At 39.1% G+C, this 24,560-nt stretch overlaps 1 protein-coding gene across 8 annotated transcripts in view; it reads right to left on the minus strand.

Moving 5' to 3' along the window:
- Window positions 1–24,560, minus strand: part of RABGAP1L (RAB GTPase activating protein 1 like) — a 262,694-nt gene that overhangs the window by 111,172 nt on the left and 126,962 nt on the right. For 7 of the 8 annotated variants that reach the window (XM_037404169.1, XM_037404168.1, XM_037404172.1 and 4 more), the window contains one exon: window positions 6,263–6,376. In XM_037404169.1, the coding sequence (XP_037260066.1) occupies window positions 6,263–6,376 (114 nt within the window). Of the gene's footprint in view, window positions 1–6,262; window positions 6,377–10,429; window positions 10,435–24,560 lie in introns of those variants that run through there. The other variant, XM_037404174.1, reaches the window with a different exon arrangement.

Here is a 24,560-nt window from a genome sequence, read left to right on the forward strand (position 1 = left end):
GCTTACAGGACAGTACTAAGCAGCAGCTCTGCCACGCTGAAGGATGAGCCAAAGAGTAATCCATCATTCGCAGCTTATCACGGTATAGAGGCTACTGGTCACAGAAGAGCAATTCCAAGACATTTTCACATTTCAATTATACAGAAAAGAAAGCCCAAACCTGCCTATTGCAGCCCATTCGGTATTAGCTTTGCTAGAAAAACAGTTTACTATTCTCTCTACTAATGTGCGTACCAACAAACAGACAGACATTGGAACGACAAGTAAACCAGCGTGTTTCGTTTTACAGTAACCCAACTATCGCATCTATCCTGCACCTAAAACCTTCAGGCAAGAGTGACTGGGCTTAGGAAAAACACTACATTTGATCAACCAAGGTTAGGTAAGTATTTAGTAACAAAATATATCGTGATAAAAATTAGTCATATACATCCATAATGCTTTTGTTTACTGGAAAACACTAACACCAGCTTTGAGTCTCTGAAAAGTGATTCAACCGTTTTTAGAAAAACAGGGAGGCCTCGTGCCTATTTTTCCAGTTTGCCCAGCAAGAACATTCACCCAGCTAACCTGATGGATTTCCCTGCAACATACACCCTTTCTCCTATTAAAGTCACAGTGGCTGGTCGTTGAATAGGAGTTACCTTAGTCAGAAAATTATAGAGAAAACGCATCTCACGCTAAATTCTGCACTACATACACTCCAAACAGTTGAGAGGACTAATTCTGCCAAGTGCTTTGATTCCCTGGAGCATCGAGCTGTTAACTACATATGCACGCATGGAAGTAGGCTGTGAGTACTATTCTGTTATGCATTGTAAGGCAGAGAATGAGCTCGTTAAACAGAGCTGGAATTCGCATAGTATTTAAACAGAAAGTATGCAAGTAACAGAAGTATTTTCCCTAAAGATGTTTGCCCTGTGCAATCTAGTTTATGAGATGTCCTCAAGTGAAATCTCCAATCTAGAATCTGGAACTCTTTTCATTCCTTATCACCATTGTCAGCCTTAAACTTTATTTTTAGATACTTTGTCACATAAATGTTCTGCAACTGAAAAAGTTTCCATCTTTCCTGATTTCCTACTGTTCTGAAGAAGAGATTAAGAGACGGAACTAAAACTGACAGACCTGTTAACATGAGGCAGTGAGCTTTTAATGGTTTTCCTTTTTATCTGACAGCTCAGATCATCTCTCATTTCAGTGGGGAACGAAGAAAATGCTCTTCAGCTTTTTTACCCTCCCACTTGAGGACAGAACTCTTCTAGCCTTATTCAATAATCCTGTTCTTCAAATATCTTGCTTTCATATTAGAAGAAGGGCATGAGTGCATAGCACCTCAGTTCAAAGTTATTCTAGTAATATAAAGCAGCCACAAAATTACTTTCAACACAGATGATTATTTTTTTCCAACAGAATGACAAAATTATAAGCAAATCATTTAGGTTTTAACAATATTTCTCTAAAACTCACTACATCAATCATAAACTCAAGGTCTAGGCAGACCCAGCCACAGACCGGTCATCTGAAGAAGGGAACCCATAAGCATTTAAGAAAACTCTGCAAGGATGAAGGAAAAGTTGCTGCCTACAAATCTATGTAGCAGTTGCATCTGATCTCAGTACTGGCAAGTAGGTAGAAACTGTCAAGAATAAAATTAGTAAACTTATGAATAATTCAATGTTGGAGATTAGATATGGCTGTTCTACCAGGAAGTGATGCTTCCCAAAGCCTTCTTTGAACCAGTAAGCATATAAGAGAATGAGGCAGTCAATAGAGTCTACTAAGATTTTTAGCAAACCTTCAACAAGATCCCTTCCTGAAGGCTTCTGAGGGAACTAAGCTGCCATAGAAGGTCCTTTTCTATACTCATATAATTGATTAAAGGACAGAAAAAGCAAAAGGTCGGAATAAACAGTTCCCACCTACAGAGTGAAGGTGAGGTCACTCCCAAAACCTTACACAAAGCCGTGCTAGCGCTGATGCTGGTGAAAATATTCACAAATTCTACAGACTACATAAAAAATAGCACAGTAACAAAGACTGCTGATGCTGTTTGGAGCAGTAAATTAAAAGCTGACTGCAAAGATGTTATGCAGAACATGTTCGTATCAAGAGAAAGTGGCAAAGTGGCAGAGGTCATTCAACTGCAGATAAATACAAAATGCTTCCATGGGAAAAGCAGTCCTTAACCTGACGTACACACTGACAGGCCTCTGATCTAGATCACAGCATCACAGAGTGGTTTGGGTTGGAAGGCACCTTAAAGATCCATCTAGTTCCACCCCCTGCCCTGGGCAGGGATACCTCCCACCAGACCAGGTTGCTCCAAGCCCCGTCCAGCCTGGCCTTGAGCACTTCCAGGGATGGGGCACTCACAGCTGCTCTGGGCAACCTCTGCCAGTGTCCCACCACCCTCACAGTAAAGAATTTCTTCCCAATACCTAATCTAAATCTACCCTTTTTCAGTTTAAAACCATTCCCCTTGGCCTACTGCTACAGGCCTGTGTAAAAAGCCCCTCCCCAGCTTTCCTGTCGGCCCCATCAGGCACTGGGGCTGCTAGAAGGTCTCCCCAGAGCCTTCTCTTCCCCAGGCTGAGCAACCCCAACTCTCTTCCAGTCTGACTTCATAGAGAGGTCCTGCAACCCTGTGATTGTCTTCATGACCCTCCTCTGGATGCAGTCTGACAGATCCATGTTCTTCCTATGTTGGGGGCCCCAGAGCTGGACACAGTACTGCAGGTGGGGTCTCACAAGAGCAGAATAGATGAGGAAAATCACCTCCCTCGACCTGCTGGCCACGCTGCTTTTGACACAGCCCAAGACACGGTTGGCTTTCTGGGCTGCAAGCACACATTGTTGGGCCATGCTGAGCCTTTCGTCCACCAGCACCCCCAAGCCCTTTCCCCTCAGAGCTGCTCTCAATCCATTCCCTACCCAGCCTGTATTTGTGCTTGGAATTGCCCTGACCAGGTGCAGGACCTTGCACCTGGCCTTGTTGAACTTCATGAGGTTTGCGCAGGCCCACCTCTCAAGCCTATCAAGGTCCCTCTGGATGGCATCCCTTCCCTCCAGTGTGTTGACCTCACCACACAGCTTGGTACTGCCAGCAAACTTGCGGAGGGGACACTCAACCCCACTGTCCATGTCACCAACAAAGATGTTAAACAGTGCTGGTCCCAACACCAATCCCTGAGGTTACTGTTTTCCACTTCAACAACAAGTCATTGACCACAACTCTTTAAGTGTGACCATCCACCCAATTCCTTATCCACCAAGTGGTCCATCCATCAAATCCATGTCTCTCCGGTTTAGAGACAAGGATGTTGTGCAGGACAGTGTCAAATGCTCTGCACAAGTCCAGGTAGATGACGTCAGTTGCTCTTCCCTCATCAGTCCATGCTGTAACCCCATCACAGAAGGCCACCAAATCTGTCAGGCACAATCTGCCCTTAGTGAAGCCATGTTGGCTGTCACCAATCCCCTCCTTATTTTCCATGTGCCTTAGCATAGTTTCCAGGAGCATCTGCTCCATGATCTTGCCAGGCACAGAGGTGAGACTGACTGGCCTGTAGTTCCTCAGGTCTTCCTTTATTCCCTTTTTAAAAATGGGGGTTGTGTTTCCCATTTTCCAGTCAGTGGAAACTTCACAGGACTGCCATGACTTCTCAAATATGATGGATACCATCCGTTCTCTTAGGACCAATGCATGCATCAATAAGTCCCATGGACTTGTGCACCTTCAGGTTCCTTAGATGGTCTTGAACCTGATCTTCCCCTACAGTGGGCAGTTCCTCGTTCTCCCAGTCCCTGCCTTTGTTTTCTGTGACTTGGGTGGTCTGGCTGGAGCACTTGCTGGTGAAGACTGAGGCAAAAAATCACTGAGTACCTCAGCCTTCTCCATATCCCCAGTAACCAGGCCTCCCATTTCCTTTCTGAGCGGGCCCACATTTTTTCTAGTCTTTTTTTTTTTATCACCAACATACCAATAGACCCTTTTCTTGTTGCCCTTGACATCCCTGGCCTGATTTAATTCTTTCAGGGCTTTAGCTTTCCTACCCTGATCCCTGGCTGCTCAGACAATTTCTCTGTATTTCTCCCAGACTACCTGCCCTTGCTTCCACCCACTGTAGGCTTCCTATTTGTGTTTGAGCTTGTCGAGGAGCTCCTTGTTCATCCATGTAGGCCTCCCGGTATTTTTGCCTGACCCCCTCTGTGTTGGCATGCCTTGCTCCAGAACTTCAAGATCCTTCAAGAAAGAGGAACAACATCTGCAGCAGCTTCCTCTGCAGGAGCAGTCGAGGCCCTGAGAGCAGGGAAGGCTCCCAGCTTTGGAAGACAAGTAAAATTCTTCACTTTTAATACAGAAAATCCAGGAAGGTCTGGGATCTCTGCCTCTGTGAAGCTGCCTGCTAGACAGATAATTCCTTTAAGTTGTTTCTAGTTCAGACAGATTCATTACTTTATCTTCTATTTATTAAACAAAATAGACTGAGATACTAATGCATGAAAATGTTTTTCTTTCCAAAGTACGTTCCCAAATCCTCTCATCATCCTCATGGAACTTCTACAGACTCTTTCCAATGATTTAGTTCAGGACACAGTAATCAAAAACAGCTGCAGCAACTGGAAAATACCAAATTACTCAAGTCATTCAGTTCCTACACAAAACTGATCTATCAATACGTCATATAACACCTCATCATTCACCATTGCCACCTTCTCTGTGACATCAAGATATCTGTATCAGAAATTATTTTTCTATTTTCTTTTAGGTGACTAACTGGAATACATTGAATGAACAAGTGATCTTCACGATGCTTTGTTTGAAATGCATCTATTCAGTGCTGATGTATAGTAACCTGCTAGCTAGCTAGTTTTTAATTCTTTAATGTGTATCTTGTTCATGTTCTAACTTGTCCAGCATTTAAGCATTTTTTTGATGACAGACTACACAACGGAATTTTGATAAAATTACCTTGTTACCGTCACCAATGAAACCTGTATTTTTTATTAGCTTGTCAAGATCTATTTTCAGTAAACTCATAGGCATTCATTATAATACACTTATCACATTTAATTCTTGCTAAGCTGAATGCTATTCCATCATTTTTACTTAACTGGTATCAAACTGACAAGCCCACAATTACCTGCATTATGCTAGTTATTCTTTTCAAAGACTGGCAGAGGAACTGTTTTCTTGTAGCCCTTTAGAGCCCTCCAAGATTAGCAAGATATAAGTCGTTAAAAGTTTTCTCTGCTCCTTTATTTTTTACTGGTTTTTTTTAAATGGGAATTGCTCATGACAATGAACTTCAATATATGTAACCTAAGCAGCTATATTTAACAGTCATCCAAATTATTGTTTGAATAGGAGTCAGTATCACCATAGAATTTTTCTGGAGAACGGGAATATGTATCATTATATCCCAAAGGCAGGACACTCTTTTCTGCTTGTTATGACAACTCCATCATTTCTGTCTATTAATCAACTGGAGGTGGAAACAGAGTAACAAGGAAAAGGAAGGGAAGTGGAAACGGCTTTGTCTAAGGCAATAATTTATTCTACATGTAGAGAAATATGTAAAATGAAAACTGACTGCCAGAAGCACAATAAAATCTGCAGCTGACAGACAGAGAAGAGAACTACCTATCTAGATGCAACATTCTACCTCCGGGATCTCTCCTGAGCAGCAAAAGTCTGTCTGTACAAGCTGGACAAATCTGTTCATATAGTACCTCAATTTCCTATGTGCAAATTGGAAAAAAAAAAATTTGGAGTTTTCTTTGATCAGAGGTGATCTGAGAACTAAGAGTGAAAAAGTTATGCACACAATACTGCTTGTGGAATGGTCAGCTAATTTGTTTTCTATGTAATTATCTAGAGACATTCTTGCTTAAGCTTATAGCAGAGCTTGCTCTGAGGATTTCTCCTCCTCTGCAAACCCCTCTACCAGCAAAGCAAAAAAAGTTCTTCTACATCACACTTCTACTGAAGCAGACCTCTAATATCAAACTGCCCACTATTAAAGCTAGCTTGAGCCTTGCTCTTCTTATATGCATTTCAGGAGATACAAAATGCTAAGTTGTTAAAAGTACTGCATGCTATCCAGTACTGCAGAAAGAGTACATTCTCCACATGCAAGCTAAATAAAGCTTTAAAATCTTATTGATTAGTGGCACGGATCAGAACAGGGCTAGCAGAGCAAAATACAGTCATAGCAAAATATGGAAGACACTTTAAAATTCAGAGTACTGACTGTACCTTACAGATTTTGTATAGAGATTCCTGACCGTCTCCTTCCGTATCTTTGAAATAATCATGTGCTGGAAACGTACGATGAATATCTCGTGTAATGACACTCTCTTGAGCAGAATCCTGTAAAAAAAAAAAAAAAAAAAAAAAAAAATGAGAGAAAAATCCCGAGGTATTAGCCCAGTAACAGTGTAATTAAACATAACAGAATATAAAATTCAATGTGCAGTCAACGTGGATACATTAGATAACTGCTTTACTGACTCATCCTCCAAAAATGCTTTGAGAAGAAACTGAAAATCCTCTAGTCTCATATGCAGTAATAATTTGACAGTTTAACAAGAGCAACGTGGCATGTTTTCTGTCCTTCAGGCTTACAGTTCATTTTTAAAACTCATGGGAAATGACTAGTTATTTAATTGTAGGTGCATTTTTACTAGAGAACATATGTTTATGTATTTCTCTGGGAGTAAAAAAGAAAATCAGACTGTCTCTCTCTTGCAAGCTCAGTGGTAATAATTTTAAATGTACATCCATTTACCATAAAAGCGGTGTCAATTACAAATAGGAACTACTACTTTGAAACATTCAAAAGTTTACCATTAAATGGTCTTTAAAAGAACAAAATCAGATGAAGTATCAGAACTGTTGCACTTTCCCATAAATCCCATATCCTTCCCTGCTACCATCTCTTTTTCAGTTACACTTTTACATTGACTAGCACCTAAGGATAAGGTCAGGTGCCTTAACACTGGTGTCAGATGCCATTTTAGAAGCCCAAAGATAACGCCTGGTAAGGAGCTGCTACTGCAGAAGGATACAAGTCTGTTGTAAGTGCTGCATCATCTCTGCAAGCTTCATGTGGGTGATCTGCATATACAAAGACAGCTAAAATGACACCAAATGCCCACGTTTAGGCAACAGAGCTGTTCCCTAGACATACCTAGCTCTGCAGATAAAAGAAGCAATTGCTTACAATACTGCGTTTCTATAAAATGAGGGAAATCACTGCAATCAGACCTGAGTAATACCACTGTGTGTATGAGGAACTGGTATCAAAATGTCAGAGCTGAAACTACACCAGTTAATCAATTATCTTCAGGTTCAGTTACCTTCACTATGAGATAGTACCTCTTTAGGTTGGTAAATATCAAATGGTGCTTTTCTCTACTACCTTTTAATCCTAAAGGAAAAAAACAACAGAACCCTCATCTGTGACTCAGAAGATAAATCCTTTATAAATACTTCTACTTTGAAAACAAAGTATCTGCTATAGAAAAGCTCCTAAACCCTCAAACTGCAGTTTGTAATCCAGGCCTCCCCATAAAAAAGCTTCTTCACACCTACAGGAGTCAGCAACTGGGTGATCTCCTGAATTTGGGCAGTTTCCCAAGCCTGTAAAGCCCTTCCTGTGAGCCTATGCCATACAGTAAGGCAGCTGCCCGGGGGGCTTGCCCAGCAGTCCACAGCAATTCCCCAGCACAGCCTCCTTTGGGACTACCCATAACCAGCGCACACAAAGGCATCATCACCCCGGGCTGCGTCAGGACCCCAGAGGGGAAACCCCATCATCGTGTTTCTCTACTCACTTGAACGGCATCTAAGGAAACAGCTATAGTCGCAACAAGCATAAACATCACAAGCATAAACATCACTTTAACAGGTTTGATAAGAGCACTCAACTGAGTATCACAGACAAGAAAAAAAAAGAAGTCATGGGGTTTTTTATTATTATTATTTATTTATTTATTTAATCTAGTTATCTTCTATTCTCATCTGTTTTCTCATACCCTGTCATTTTTTCCACCCTCCATGTTAAACTATGGCTTTATCTTTCCTCCTCATCCCTCTCTGCACTGGGCACAGTCTTCCAGTCCTTGCACATAGAAGTCTTCCTCTTTCTTCTCTCAAATCTCTCTCTAAAGTTCACTGCTTCTCTGAATCTTTGCTATCATTAATTTATCCATTTACACTGTCCTAATTTTCAGTGATCTCAGCTGTTGCTTCCCCTTTGTTTGACAATAACATCCTTAGTACTAGACACAAGTAGTAATGACACAAGCTGTATTTTGTAAAGTACCAGGCATGTTGTTATGTGCTATGAAAAGGAAAGCTTACAAAGAGAGGTGATGTTTTTATTATGCTAATGGATATTGCTGAAGAAATTAAACACACTTTTGAGCTTTCACTGGGTTATCATCACAATTTTCAGGACATCTAAGCATCGTGCGACTATCAGTAACTAAAACTAACCATACAGCCTAAATCACACTCAACAAAATATATAATAATAATAATAAAAATTTAGTAACAAGCAGTTCTCTAATTGACTTCTTTAATGAGTATCTTCATTCACATGGCTTTCAAACACAAGAGAGGCCAAATAACTGCAGTCATCCTCGCAGATTTATCTGACTATTGAGCTACATTGTAAGGAAACACCTTAAACAACATTGAAGATCCGCCAATACAGCACAGTTCGAGTCCGTTATAAAAACCTGTTATATTAATTCTTCAGCACAAGTTTGAAAAGATCCAGGCGTTTTAAAGAAAGTTACAGGAAGGCCACCACGTCCAGCACATATATCGCTTTTCTGTCAAGCCACAGAACGTGTTTGACTTCCCTGGATTTCTCTCTTTCCTTGAACTGGGAGGCAAATGTATAACTGAGCACAACTGGAAGTTGACAGGGTAGATGTCCCAGATAGGACCAAAAAGTATTTGTGTAAAGGCCCAAATGCAAATTCATTTTTACCGAGTTAGGAGGAGACAGAAGCAGAGTTTTCACTCAGCATTATTAACAATAAATGGTTCTAAAAAACTGAAGGAAAACAATAAAACCGACCCAAAAATAAAATCTCAGCTGAAAAACAGGAGAATTAATGCCTTCTCAAAAGACAACATCCATCTGAAATAAGATAAACCTAGAATCTTAACAGAAACAAGAAATTACTCTAGAGTGAAGGTAAGTGTAGAACTACTTCTTAAAATACATTAAAAATATTTTGGTTACATTTCTACCTTTTTCCAGGTAGAGTTTGCTGATAGCGCTTCTCTCAAGGAGTACCACAGCAGATGAGCTTACAGTTATCCTAATAAAGGTTTTCAGATTATTTTTATTCTTCTGAAAGTCATGATTAGTTAATTTATTACAAAAAAAGGCTAAGGTGAGATGGCTATCAAAGCATTCAGAGTTCTAATAATCTTTCTCACATCTCATAATCATTTCTGTGCTGCCAACTCAGAGAAACAATATTCTACTGAGGAAAAGAATTATCTTCATATGTCAACTATATGACAGCTGACATTCTACTGAACAAGCTCTCTACTTTGAGTCGTCTCACTTTTAAAACAGCTCAACTTCTGCAACTGTGAAGCAACTGCATTGGAATACTGACTCCCTGACAGTGCTGTCATTTTAAACTATTAAGATGCTTCTGAATGTGGACACTTGATGCCAGAAGGCAGACTGACATAGAAATACAGAAGGGAACAGAAAACCGTTTATATTAAATAAATGTTAAAAGAAAATTAAGGGTACATAGGCACTCAAAATTGGCAACCCTAATGCGCGTACATCAGGGATTATTTTTTAATAAAGAACATTTCACACTCTCTCCAAAAAGGACCTCTACTCATTTGTCGTCATAGGCGTACACATTCTAGTGATGAGTTACAGTTAGGGAGTAGAAGAGAGTCCTGTAGGTACAGCCTTGCTTCCTTTGTTGCAAGAACTGGAAGACAGGTATGGTACAAGCCAGAAAAATGTATTAAGAAAGAAAAATCTTTTGGGGCATAACATCTCAATGTTGTGTTGACTTGGATCCTTTCCCCACTTCTGCCCAAATTTACTTATGTGAAAGGAGGCACACCAATTACGCAAAGAATTCCACAAGTGATCACCTGCGTTTTCTTTACTATACAGCTGCCTGTACTACAGCCATTGGCTCAATATGGAGAAACGCAGCATTATTTACAGTTGCAATTAAAGGTATTCAGAGTTTCATGTGAATACTAAAAAAAAAACAATAGGTCACAGGTGTGTCAAACCTGGCATTCAAACTGAGTAGTACTTCTGACCTCAATCTCCTTGTGCTCCATTTCCCTGGTTAATAATAATTCCCCATCTCAGTAGGGTGTGATGAAAATCAATTAACATCTGAAGCACTGAAATACCATAGTGATGAATCCTGCAGAAATGCCAAATTGGAAAATAACAACTTCAACCTCAAATCCTGATCTGAATAGCATATAGTAAGGCACAGGGTTACATGATGAAAATACACAATGAAAAATAGTAAGGGGGGAGAAAGAAAAGAAAGGAAAAAAAAAAAAGCTGCTCATTAGATTAGCACTATTCCTTCTGTACACAGGGCAGAGGTCCTGGGAAGAAGACAACCAAAACCATGGAACTATGCGTGATAATGAATATGTCATTACACATTCTGGTAGGCAATGTTCATATTGTACTCAACTTTCAAAGGCTTATCTCTAATCTTAAACTCCTTCAAAGTTTGGTTTTATCAAATATGTTTACATATGAAAACAATATGATTTGTATATGCTGAAGGCTCAGTACAAGTTCACCTGACTGGGCCCATTTAAAAGGTCTGTAACTCTGGTGAGGTTCAAAGAACTGATTTTGCATCTCATTGTCCCACCTGTGCTTCATCTCTTCACTAGCTAAAAATAGCCAGAATCCAGATTATAAGGAAAGTAAAAAAAGGGAAAAAAAGGAAAAAAAAAACCAAAACAGAAGAAAAAAAGAAAAAAAAAAGAATAAAATAATTTCAAAATGGGGTTTCAACTTCTAAAATTACCATGCCCTAGAAATCTTGGTGTGTCATGCTCCTTCAGGATTAGACATTTCTGAAACTTTTCTATACATTGTATGGAAAGCAAAACCTCCCAGGCTGCCACAGGTGCTCATCACTCTTGTTTCGCCAGAGTCAGATGATGTGGAAACACACCATCTGCTGATAGCGGGAGTTAGAGGTGCCCTCAATAAATCTATGCCTCTTAATCCTGAAAAGCTGTAAATTTAAATATTGACTTGCCAAGTGCACATTATTAGACATTATGACACTTTCAGTACCCTAAGCGTTCTGCTGAAGGAACAGATTTTTTGCATATTGTTCGTTTTGTTCCTTACGGTTCTTTGTGGTCCTCTACAGTTTCCACACATGTCCACAGGGGAATATGACTAATAACTTTAAATTCTCTAAAACATAATCACAAACACGCAGCAAATACAAACCACAGAAAATAGATGAGTCAATCAGTTGAGGTTTGAAATGATCTGCGTAACTGGCATGTAGCTTTGCCCCCCGTTATTAATGGTGTCCCCACAAACTCATGCTTTCACTGAAACCTGACATTATGTTGTGCCAGCATATATATACACACCACCAGCCCCTTTCCCCTCATCATTTTCCATACACCTTTTAACCCTCCAAGTAGAATGTGCGATCCAAGAAAATCCCAGGTTCCCTACCAATCAGTATTTGGAAGAAAAAAAAAATCGATAGCTCTTCCTTTTAAAAACATTGAATACAGACATACGGCTTATGCTCAGTTCTTCTGTAGCATTTCTGTAATGCATACCTTATAGTTCAGTTATTTTCTACAAATAGATTTTCTTTCAGTCATCATCAGGTTTTATTCAGCTGAGAACATATAATACTCAAACAGTACTAATTAACAGAGAAATAGAAACAGAAAAAAGCAGGGGATTATTCTTTAGAGAATTTTTTTTTTTAACAGTTACATATCAAGATATTAAAAGTGAACATAATATTTAGGTTAGTTCAGTAAATACACTGGCCAGCTGAACTTTGCAAATTCTGGCTCACTATCAGCTGTATTTATTGCTGCTTGGGCAAAACCGCTTTCTACAAGCGGAAAGAAAGAAGAGTCCTACTGGACATGGGGCCAAATCAATAGTTCAAATCTAAGCAGTCCTGGGCTTCCAGCAGGTCACGCCTGGATCTAAATTTAGTGTCAAAGGCTTTCCTCTCTCATCAGCATAATGTATTGGATTACTAATATAGCTCTGCCCAAGGAAGCAGACATCATCTTTTATCAAATTATCTCCCATTCTTCTCAAGCTGTGTTTGACAAGGTAGAGGCAGCTGCTCCACGCCTCAAATTTTGAGAATTCCCAAGACAGGATCCCAAGAAAAGCATCTACAACACGTCCCTTTTTAGACTAAGAACACAAAATTGCCTATCGCTTCTAAATACCAAATTCTCTAATTTTTTACAAAGCTTGCGGGCTGGGACCCTAATCCTTTTAGATACAGTACCACTGGGAGTGGACAGGCCAAGACCTTGTTGTGACCTGATCCATTATTTATAAGATCATCCATTTGAGTGCCAAGGAAATGGGCAATGATGCTCATTTCGAAAGGCTGTAGTTTTATTTCTTTCAACACTTAAGTCAATCTTAAAACTACTTGAGTGGAGGAGCAGCTGTGACAAGGACACTCTGCCCAGCTGCCCAGCATGAGGTTTTTAACCCTCCCAGAAGCTGGTGCTGATAGTTTCCAGCTACAAGCTGCTGGACAAGGTAGATCTGGACCATAGAAAATGACAACTCCAAGATATTCTTAAAGACTGCACAGAAGAAAAAGGCAGGACTAGAATAATAAAGATACCTATGTAAATACTATTCTGTATGTGGCTATAAAAGAGAGTGATATTGTAGCAGTCACAGAGGTAAGGCAGAAACAGCTCAGATCTTAACAGGGTTGAGCCATCAATCAGCAACAGACAAGATGACATTTCTCTGTAAAAAAATCACAGCAAAACTAGATCAGACACAAACCGATCAATTCTGCATACACTCTCTTGTTCTGAAAAACAAAAAATATCCATGACCTTTATGATCTTTGTGTTTTGTTTTCCTTCTCCCTCTCCTATTCTGTACACCCTCCCTCTCTTGTATGCTACTGATATATAATTTATTCTTCTTACTCTGCCATATCCTTTCTGAAAGATGTTGTCAAAAGAAAAACGCTGTTTGTGCTGCTGGGCAAGAGATCAACTTTTGAATGCAGCAGGCTCAATTTTTTGCCATCGGCATGCTATGCTGTGAATTCAAAGTTACTCTTAAACACTAATCTTGAAGGCTCCCTGATCTCCCACAAGAGATAAAGTGCTCTGTACACTAGCTGATGGGGCTTGGGGTTTTGGTGGGGTTTTTTTTTTGTTTGGTTTTTTTTTCATATGATGTACAGTTGGCATGAAGGGCCATGCACATCTGTTTTGAAGATATCACAGTATATCAGTTTCCATTTTATTATGTTTGGGGCTTTATTTGGGTCACCCAATCTTTAGCAGATATGATATCCAGCATTCTTTTCTTAAAAGAATTTTTTAAGCTCTGGGTTTTGTCTTAGGTTTGCTCTTGTTTTTAATAGCTATGACTTAGGAAGGTTGGCCTCTCCGAAGGACATGAAGATACATTAGACCAACTAAAAGGCATGTTATCCAGTTTACTCATCAACATTTCACCTTTTTTCTCTGAAATGTGTATAGGCGCTATCTCCTAAAGGGACAAGTAAAAAGGTAACCCACAGATTTATCCCTGTAGCAAGTTAATTTTGCCCAATTTTCTGGTTTGCCAATTTTTAGTTTAGGTTTCTGATTACGTCTCTTCTGTGAGAGGCACAACTGCATTTGCAAAGGTTGGAAAAATGTTATTGTGATTAATCTGTAATTTGAAATTCAAATATTTCTGATTCTACCATCAAGTCATTGGGTAATTTCCAGAAGCAACTGGAAAGGTAAGGCCTGCTTCTAACAAACAATACTTAACTGCAGCAGGATCAGACGGCTGTGGAAAACTGTGAAACTGTTTACAGCGAATGGAAAAGGTGACATATTTGAATTCCTGACTCCTATTTATGTACTTTAATTGATGTTGCTACAAAACTTACTTCAATTTTAAACAAGTGCCTTCACATTTTAGCTACAAGAAGCACAAAAAAGAAAAATAGTTACTGTTTAAGAAAAAAAAATATTTTAAAGGCAAAGTTTTCTAAAAGCTGATGCCTTAAAAAGATTAGTTTCCTGCAGCATCACTGACCAAGTAGATACCTGTCTAGTCAGTGTTTCTTTCAACATGTTTTTATGAATTCTGAAATTAAACTTTCTTTTGGCAATCAAAAGATGGCATGATCCATATAACTGGTCCATTTATGATTTTAAAGAAAGAGCTGCCTTCCAGAGTTGCTTGACTTTTCCTTCACAAGCCAAGTGACTCCCGGTCTAAGAAAGTATTCTATATGCAGGGCCTCCTAGAACACCCTAACAATTTACCATCTGTATTGCTTGCTGCTGGCAAAATATTAATAAAAAAGAGAAAATGCTGTAATATCAAGGAAGTTTATCTGGTTCAGTGATGCTGATTTTTAACAAGGAGGAAAAGCCTTGCAGCACTATGCAGATAAAGATTTGCCAATACATTGATTTTGAAAAGCTTATTAAGCTTGCAGCTGTTGAAGTGTGATGCTTATTTCTTCAAAAAGGAAATGTCTGCCCCTCATTTTCTTTAACAATGGAGTTCTTTCAATAATCCAGGCAGAAACATTTCAGCAAGACCTACGGCGAGCTGTAATCTTTACAATAAGTAAAAACATTATTTTTTTTTACAACTGAGTTACCTCCCAGTTACCTCTCATTTGACATCTGGATGCTTTCATTTTAGTACTTGCTCTTACAACACCATCTTCACACCTTCTTTAATGTGAAAGCATCCTGTTATTTGGAAGTATGTAGTTTTTGAACCCCTCATCTCCCAGAACTATTAAGATCAACAAGCCCATTACGATCTTCTCTATTCTTTATATAAGAAATCCAAAATCTGGTGGTTTTGTTGACTTGACAGCCCTTTGTATCACTCAGCATTGACATCAGACTATGAGACCAAAGACTCTGGCTCTTTGGGAGAATAGAAGATCAAAACCACTTTTCGACAAGATCTTAAAGTCTTTATGCAGCCTGAGGAAACAGTGAATTGCAGAAGATGAAGGCTAGGGAACAGGCAGACGGTTAGGGAAAAGGACAGAAATACAAGCACATGGTTTTCATGCCTGCCTCAGTTAAAGCCTGATTCAGCTGTGGAGATACTGAACACTGTATATTATTTCTGAGCATCAAGTCCTTCATTGGTAAATCTAGAGTGATAATATCCATAAATAAGCAATTAATGTGTGTCAAACACTTTTATACTTAACACAAAAATAATTATGGGGATGCCACAACATCATACTAAAAAGAAAAGTTATGTAAGCCTAGTATATCATTGACTATAAGGGTTTTTTCTATTTTGTTGCTGCTTTTAAAATAAATTTATGAAAAAGAGTTCTATTAATCTACAATTTGAACACTTCATGTACATCTCTTCACTGGATCCTTGAGAGCGCATAAGACATTGAAGACAGCTGCTGAAATGGCAGTTATCCAGGTCTCTGCTGAGCAACCACCGCTGCCACTACAGGTGGCACGTACAGCAAACGCAGCTCTGGAATTTGCTGAAAGATGAATCGTAGACATGAGTGATTTAGAGATGCTGATATGGGGAGACTACAGAGCTCCCTTAACCCTTTCTTCAAATCTTCTCCCAGTTACAAGGAGAGGGAATGCAGCACACAGGGACTTCCACCTCCTGACAGCACTACATGTAGCTGAAAGTAGGTTTAAGCAGATGCTGCCTAGGCTCATACTGACTTCTCGATATCTGAGCTTATTACTAGAAGTCTTGGATACAATTTTAGATGAACTAATGAAGAAAAATACTGGAAGGAAGAGAATCACAAATGTTTGAGGTGGGAAGGGACCTCTGGAAGTCATCTGGTCCAACCTGCCTGCTCAAGCACAGCTACCTAGAGCTATTGCCCAGGACCATGCCCAGACAGCTTTTGAACGTCTCTAATAGTGAAGATTCCACAACCCCATGGGCAACCTGTGCCAGTGCCTGCTCACCCTCCACAGTCAAAAGGTTTCTCCTTATGTTCAGGGGGAGGTTTCTGCATGGCCATTGCCTCTCCTCTCTCACTGGGCACCACTGAGAAGAGCCTGGCTCTGTCTTCTTTACAGACTCCCTTCAGGTATTCATATACACTGACAAGATCCCCCTGAGCCTTCTCCACTCCAGGCGGAACAGTCCCAGCTCTCTCTGCCTTTTCCCACAGGAGAGATGCTCCAGTTCCTTCAACTTCTCACTGGCCCTTTCCAGTATGTCCGTGTCTCTCTCACACTGGGCAGCCCAGAACTAGACCCAGCACTCCAGGTATGCCTCACCAGTGCTGAGTAGAGGAGGAGGATCCCCTTCCTCAACCTGCTGGCAACCCTCCTCCCAATGCAGGAGGATGATGCCATTGGCCCCCTACGTGACAAGGGCCCAAGGCTGCCTCATGTTCAACTTTGTGCCATCCAGACCCCCAGGTCCTTTTCTGCAAAGCTGCATTCCAGCCTGTCAGCTTCCAGGGTGCTAGAAACCAGCATGCCAATTGGCTTGTTCTAACTGCATCTCTAATTCTCAAGCAAACCCAGCATTTTCAGGCTACGGTGATTTCTGAATTCAGCATAAGCCCCAAAACCCCTGCCGTCCCACTCCTCACAGCTGAGACACAGCAGTGTAACCACTGCATATGGCAAAGGGCGAGCCATGCCACAGCGCTCGGTGTGTAATTGGGACCTGTGGGGCTGTGTGTGAATCATCAAAAGAAGCTCCATTTTTGCCCTTGTATATTGATCTAGTTTATTCCTATTGTTTGAAAACTGAAATTCACTTTAGATTCAATGCCTCCTAAGATTTAGATCAATACAGTACTGGCATTAGAAAGTATTTATTTGGCCACATATGGGTCATAACAATAAAGACCAGACAGTGCAGACAGCACAGCACACAAAAATAATCCTAACTTAGTTTCAAATGTTATCAGTTTTCTGTATAGTGCTTTTTAACGTATCCGAAGATTTCTCAAGCACTTTATATAAGCATTGCATAGGAATAAGCAGATTTCAGGAATATTCTTCTGTTGTCCCTCCTTGTAAAAAACAAAGGAGTCTATGTCCACCTCTTATTTAATGATGAAGTTTAGTTATTCCAATTATTCTGACTGTAACGGGGAGGTTATCTGTGTTTACAGGTAATACTGTTACTTCACAACTATCTCTTACTGAATCCCTTCATTTCCAGAGGTTACACACAAACGAAATTTCTGTAATGTCTATGCATACACTCTCCATGACAAAACAAGAGTGAATCTGTTTAAATATGCTAATTCCACATGAACCAACACTGCCCTTCTTGGCACCTCTGACATTTACGCCACTGAGCAATACAAACAGGAAAATCAGTTATTCCCCATCCCCTAAGAAGCAAGGAATATCCATGAGACACAGGAAAACAGCTACTTTCATCATCATAAGATGCAATTAACTAAGTTCAGTATAAGCCCTCAGGCATGGAAGAATAAAACAAATTTATAATGATAAAATGAAAACAAACCACAAAGAGATGATAATCCATTCATATAAAGGATATCACTGGAATAAAATACCATGAGACAGCACTTCATTTTAATGCTACAGAAGCACCTTCCACACATTTGCAGTCATAACATGGCTCAGCTATGTTACTCAGTTAAGGTCTCTATTAAAAGCTAGCACCCATGTAACATTTAAGTAAAGCTAAACCGGTGAGGTTTAAACACCACCCCCAAGAAAAAAAACCCACAGCTGGACTGAAGTCAACTGTACTTTCTTACGATACTTTTCGAGGGTCACCATCAATTAAACACAATTTTATCATCTGGAAGGTTTGTTTGCTGTGTTACTAGACCATTGTATTTAACACAAAGAAAACCACTTCCTCATTTTTAAAGTAAGGTTGTATACACAGTTAATTCTCACACACCAAGTACTACTGCAAAGTCTGCAAAAACCCAAAAGCCACCTACAGAAACCCCAGAAAATTAAACTGACTCGGTAACTTCCCTGTCACTGTATCTTTTTCACCTCCAAGAATATCTAAAAAGATAGGGGCTGAAGTAGTAACAAAACAGGCATCCTGTAATCGGGTATGACGGAAAACTGGAAAGCCACAAAAGGTCCCTCCCACGGCCTAGCAGGTCTGGCTGGGAAGGAAGGTACGCAGGACTTCAGAGGCCCTCTCAACACTGCCAGCAAAACAACTCATAAATCAAGACAGATCAAGTTAAGCTGCTGTTGCAAAGGCATCCCCCAGAGCTGTGCAACTGCAAGCATGCTTTTGCTGTGTAATGAAGGGTAACACACAGAGACAAGGTTACAGCGAACGGGTAACCTTGATTGAGCTTTTCCTCCTCCTTGTTTTCCTTTTGGCTTTCCAGACAAAACACTTCACATGAAATTTTGTTACTTCATTATACGTATACTTGCCTGAGGTGAAGAAGAGGCTTCAACTTCTGATTAAATGACCCCCAGTACTTTAAAAATGTGATTACAACAGGCTGGTGAACAACAAAATGGGAAAGAAAGTTCTATCAGACTATCAGACCAGGCTGAAGAGTCAATGGACAATAAGCAGCCAGTAGGGACTGAAATATGGGACAGAGGAAAATGTAAAGCAGGAGAGAGGGAAACAAACAGAAGGCACAGAAATGAAGACAAGAAGAGGTGGTGAAATGGAGAGGACCAATAAGAAATAAAACAAGATAAAGGATGGGCGACAAGAGAAGTACCAGATAGACTGAATTTAGTTCTCATTGATTCATAAAAGGAAGCTATAAATCAAATACTTTATAGTCAATTAAACTGATTAATATCAGTTTGAAAGAAAATCCAGATTAGTTTTATACTATGCATGCTATGGAATTTTATAAAATCTAGTTCTAGCTGTTAAGATAGGTGAAAAGGGTTTTTTCCTTTTTGAGTATTATAAGCATAGTAGACTAATAAAACAATCCTACTGTTTCCGTTCTTGAACTCCTACAATATACAGCTGATGCAGATTAAAATTTAAACTTCTTAAAGTTGCTTATCCACTTTGGACTTGGAGCGGGTACTGGCTTTGGATACTACTGCTCACTTCTTGTACTTGATTATTGCAGCTAGAAAACAAGATTTAAGAAAATATTGCGTGCACTGCAATACTCTCTGATCTGGATACTTCCAGTTATTACTGAAAAGAATACGGGTAACAAAGGCTCAGTCTTCTTTTCATTACTCCTTTCGACAAGGATTCCTGTACCTTGCATTACACTTCACCATTGTGTTTCTTAATAGACACTTTCAGATCTCATTTGGTTACAATGTGCAATTCCTTATCTATTTGACCTTAGCTCACTTATGCTTAACTTACAGGGGTGTAATAGCCTCTTTACAACTTTTACCATCATGTACAATCATTAGCTTGCAAATGGAAGGAAATATTAATCGAAATATCTACTTAAAAGTGTATAAATATTGCAAATAAAGACAGCTTCTTACTACTTCTGAATCTACATTTCTGTAATTATCACACATTCATTTATACATCAATTTATACATAAAATCCATATTTCCCTGCAGGTAACATTTATGAATCACATACCATTTAAGGTGTTCCCTCTGCAATATGTAGTAGCCTTTAAGTATCTATGGGTTTATAGACCAATAGCCTATACCACTTTGAATCACTTGGCTCTCATAAAAATAAGATCCATACAAGCTTTAGAATGTTCAACATGGAAGGTTCAATCTAGAAAGTAAAAAGCAATTTATTATGTTCTTTTTTTAAAAAACTGGTATTTAGTACTGTTTTAAAGCTAGATGCCCTATAGCTTTGTAGGAATGTGTATATCATCACTTCCAAGGATCATACAGCATGGTCAGAGGATTAAATAAGTCCCGAAGAACACCACAAGCTTCTCAAATACATTCTTTTCCCAGGTCAAAGGACTAAACCATACGGACAAAACTACTTTACAGAAGTTATTCTTATTGCTGACAATACAAGTAAAAAAATTAATGTCAAAAAAAAGAAGCACCAACCAGCAGGACAGCTGATACTCTTTCCTTAAAATATGTCGTGCATCTTAATTTAGATGCAACCGAGCCTATGTACCAAATTTTCAAAATAAGGACTCTTCTGACAGATTATGGCAGAGAGGTTAGTGCCTTTACGTCAGGTCAGGCAAAACCTACAGAGCAGTTCAGTTGAGGAAGAAATCTCTGCTCAGTCAAGGGCTCTCCTGTTAAATATTGGCTTACTGAAGACTGGATGTGCTGCTAGCAGTTGCTGAAACTTCAGTTTTGTGTGTAAGGAACAGTGGAAAAAATTTAGGAAAAACCCAAACAACTGTAATAAGTGATCATAAGAACTTTAACACAGCTATCCCGCTACATCATTGCAAAAAAATCTGATCTTTGGGGCAGAAGGATGATAAAGCTGCACAACCCATTGTAAATGGAATCTCATTTTGCTGCCCTACACGGGTACCTAATGCTTTTGATAGTGAAAAAGGGCATTTGAACAATGCCCTTAATAATGCGCTTTAACTTTTTGTCAGCCCTGAAATATTCAGGCAGTTGGATTAGATGATCATTGTAGGTCCCTTCCAAAAGAACTACTCCATTTTATTCTATAACTTCAAATGTTATAGACCCTTGCATGTCCATTCACCCCTCTGATTTTACAATTCCTAATACCTTTAGTATAGCACAGAGGCTTCCAAATCACAGAACACTATTTCAGGGCACACAGCCCATACAATCTCAGCGTATAGTCAGAGGGACATTTCTACCAGTTGAAGGATCAGCTTAGTGGAACACAAACAGACCCTTGTTCAGAAAACAAAAAATAAAATTAGCACATTTCTTTCAGGATATGCTAACTAGCATAGGGCAGCATGATGGTGAACATTCTCAATGTGGATTTTGGCATGGTAAAACTCCCCAAACTGCTTTACAGCTCCAAAAGGCAGATGTACCTGATCTAGCAATCCATCTAAATGACTTTATTCTAACAAAAACCTGACTAATTATCTTAACAGGCAGAACAAACGTTGATCAGGGCATTAGCAATATTGAGTCTTACCAGCGTTTTCACCTTCTCAAGATCAAGACAGAAAACTAAATTTGCTGTTACAGAAAAGTGGGTTACAGCCTCTCACGGAGAGATTAAGCAGAGAGAAAAGATTAATGTTCTGCTATATAAATGCCTGTCAAGATAGAATATAAAAGATAGAAAACACCAAAAATATATAAAACCAGATCTGAATCTGAACAAAATATGGTACAAAGTGTTCCATTAAGTACCTGCAGCTTTTTCTGCAAAGAATCAGTAAGTGTAAACACAGATTGCTATTTTTAGGCAAAACAAAAAATGTGTGTTCAGGAAACACCCGGAGTCTCTCGCTCTTCGATTCTGCTTAGTACTTTTCTATGTGACAGCTACCATCTTCCCAAGTTTTCTCTTAATTGGAAATTACTTTATCTCCAAAGACTGAAAAAGTATTCAACTTGACGCATAATTTCTTGCAAAGCTATCAGAAACTACGGTATCTTACTAATAATGAAAATTTAAATAAAAAAAATAATTATAATCTGAGAGTAAGGTAGGGAGCTATTTATTTAACAGATAATTGTATTTTTATGATTAAAAGTGTTTTTATCTGATTTTTTTTTAACCCCATTAAATCTCTCTGTACACTGTTGCCTTAAAACATGCAGTGTGACAGTGGCTCAATCAGCAGTTAACAACACTAAAGTTCAGAGCCTACTATTTTCACTTCAGCCTTACGTTGTGTCATAGGAAAAAAACCAAAATATAGAAGTTCATCCTGAAAACACATTTAAAAATTATCTCTACAATTTTACCGCAGCTAAATTTGCTGTTTCAAAGCAAGCAGTCGAAAAAGGACCTGAAAGTTCTCCCCAACCTGAGCAGCAGTACCAGTTACAGATCAAAAAAGGGAAACTTAAGTAATACAAAAATTAAGAAAGTGTGGGGAAGGGAAGGTTACAGGTTTAAAACTCCAGGGATCTATCAAATCTAATATATCACGATGGTAATTTTTAAGTTGCCTTATGTTACTTATACTCTACTGTTTAAAGAGCTCATCACAAATCAAAGCGTCCAGGAGAAAGAGAAGAAAGGGCACACCACACATCTAGTACTCCTGACTTCAGACTCAACGATGCCTTAAACCCAGAAAAGGGCACCTTTCCTCTGATAAGATCCACAAAAATTCCAGGTTCATGATGTCCAGGACACATGTTAACTCGGCGTATTTCCCATCAGACCTAACGATTATCCCTTCCTCCATGAAGCCCGTTGTCGGTTGGGCTACAAAGAGGAAAAAGCCAACCCATCATGATACAGCCACGAATCAACATGCTGGTTTATAAGAAAAAAGACTGCAGTCCGACGATTGTCCTTAATTCTCAGGCCCATCACATGATTAAATCAATCCATATTTTATATGGTAAACACATTCGTGAAAAAATGTTACCCTTTGTGGTGAAAATAAGTCGATCATAATTGAAAAAGTAAAAAAGGCACATTACGAAAATAAAGTATTTCCTTTCCAGACTATTTGTAAACCAGGCTTTTTTACTTCTAAGCATAGAATTTCTTTTAATTCTTCCTGATTTACCCTCTCCTGCTTAAATGTTCTTTAACATATAAACCAAAATACTAATATATTAAATTACGAACTTAAAAGAAGTATTTGTCATTCCATTTGCAAATCACATAATCGCCTATCATTCTCAGTCATCCTAGATATGTCACATACTGTAGCTTCATAGAAGAAATATACATAATGCATAAAACTTCAAACAAAATAGCTTTCGCTTTGCATTGTTTTTCCCAGTGCACCATTCCAAGAAAGCAATATAACACACTACAAAAGGGCAATACATTAAATTTGCAGAGAGGTCTTTTATTTGTCTTTGAAATTATTCATTATGAACAAATGCCCCAAGAGCAGACCTCATCAATAATTGACAGACTGAGAGGAGGAACCTTGCAAGAGAGAAATAAAAAGTACTGGGAAACCTCTGGACAAAAATAAGGAAGAAAAATAAAGAAGAAAACATTCACAAATTACACTAGCATGGGTTAAAATAATATTCCCACTCATCACTGATGCTGTGACAATCATGGGGTGTAGTAGTAAACGAGGATGGTGTTTAGAGTTGGTAGAGGTCTGTATCTTCATGAAATAATACAAAACTGATAACAGACACAAAAATGTTACATTCAAAGTACAGTGAATACACACTTTAAATTCAGACTGAAGTGCATTATTCTCACTGCAGGTGCAAAATAAATGCATTTTTCAAAGGTATTTGTCACACTTATTTCCTAGTGGATTACCTAGGAACACATCAATGATGTTGCAGAGTTGTTTTTTGAGAAGTCAAGCATGTATTTCTGGATGTTTGAAAAAATAACCACAACAAAAAAGGAAAAAAACCCGTCAAAACCAAGACAAACCCAAACCCTGAAGTATTTAACCATTAATTTGTAGGCCAATAATTCTTCATGCTTCGTTAGGCTTACTACTTATTTTACAGCTGGCTCCCAGAGACAGGAGGAGAGAATCTTACAGACAGGCAACAATTACAGCTTGAGCACTGTGAACACATGAGACTGCACAGCATTTACCACCCATCACTTCAAAGAGACAGGGAGAAAGCCAAGTAAGGCATTGATACCAACTAGCCAAAACCAAATGGAAGCAACAGCATTCTTTGAATCCAGGAATTATCTAAAACTCACGTTTTTAGAAGTTTTTAACACTACAGAGAGCACCAAGGGATGACCGAAGTTAGTAAAAAATACTGCCTGGGTTCTGTTGTTACTTGTAAAACAGCAAATTTACTGAATTTTTTCCAAGACCTCAAGGAGTGTGTGTAACATGAATGACGAAAAGTAATTTGTCATTTGTAAGGATATAACTGTCATTACAGAAAACTGTGCATCTCCATCCTGCATGGCCACTCTTACAAACTAGGGTCAATAACTCGTAGAAGTGCGTTTTATACTTCAGAAGTGATGGCAATTTAACCTTAAAAAGAAAACAAAATCCTGTTTGAAATTAAGGGGACCAAACATACTGAGCATCACTTCAAGTCAAAGGGCAAGCTAACCTCTGCCTCAATTAGCCATCCACTTCCAAAATACTGTATCACGATACTACAGCACACAGTAATCACGCTGCATGTGGCTTAAGGCTGCCACAGCCTTGTGCTCCCCTCCCTTTGGCTATGCATCCCCACACACTCCCTTAAGCCAGTACCAGCATTTATCTGATCATACGCTGAACTA

This window comes from Falco rusticolus, chromosome 11, assembly GCF_015220075.1.
Source record: "Falco rusticolus isolate bFalRus1 chromosome 11, bFalRus1.pri, whole genome shotgun sequence".
In the NCBI taxonomy this organism is placed as follows: Eukaryota; Metazoa; Chordata; class Aves; order Falconiformes; family Falconidae; genus Falco; species Falco rusticolus.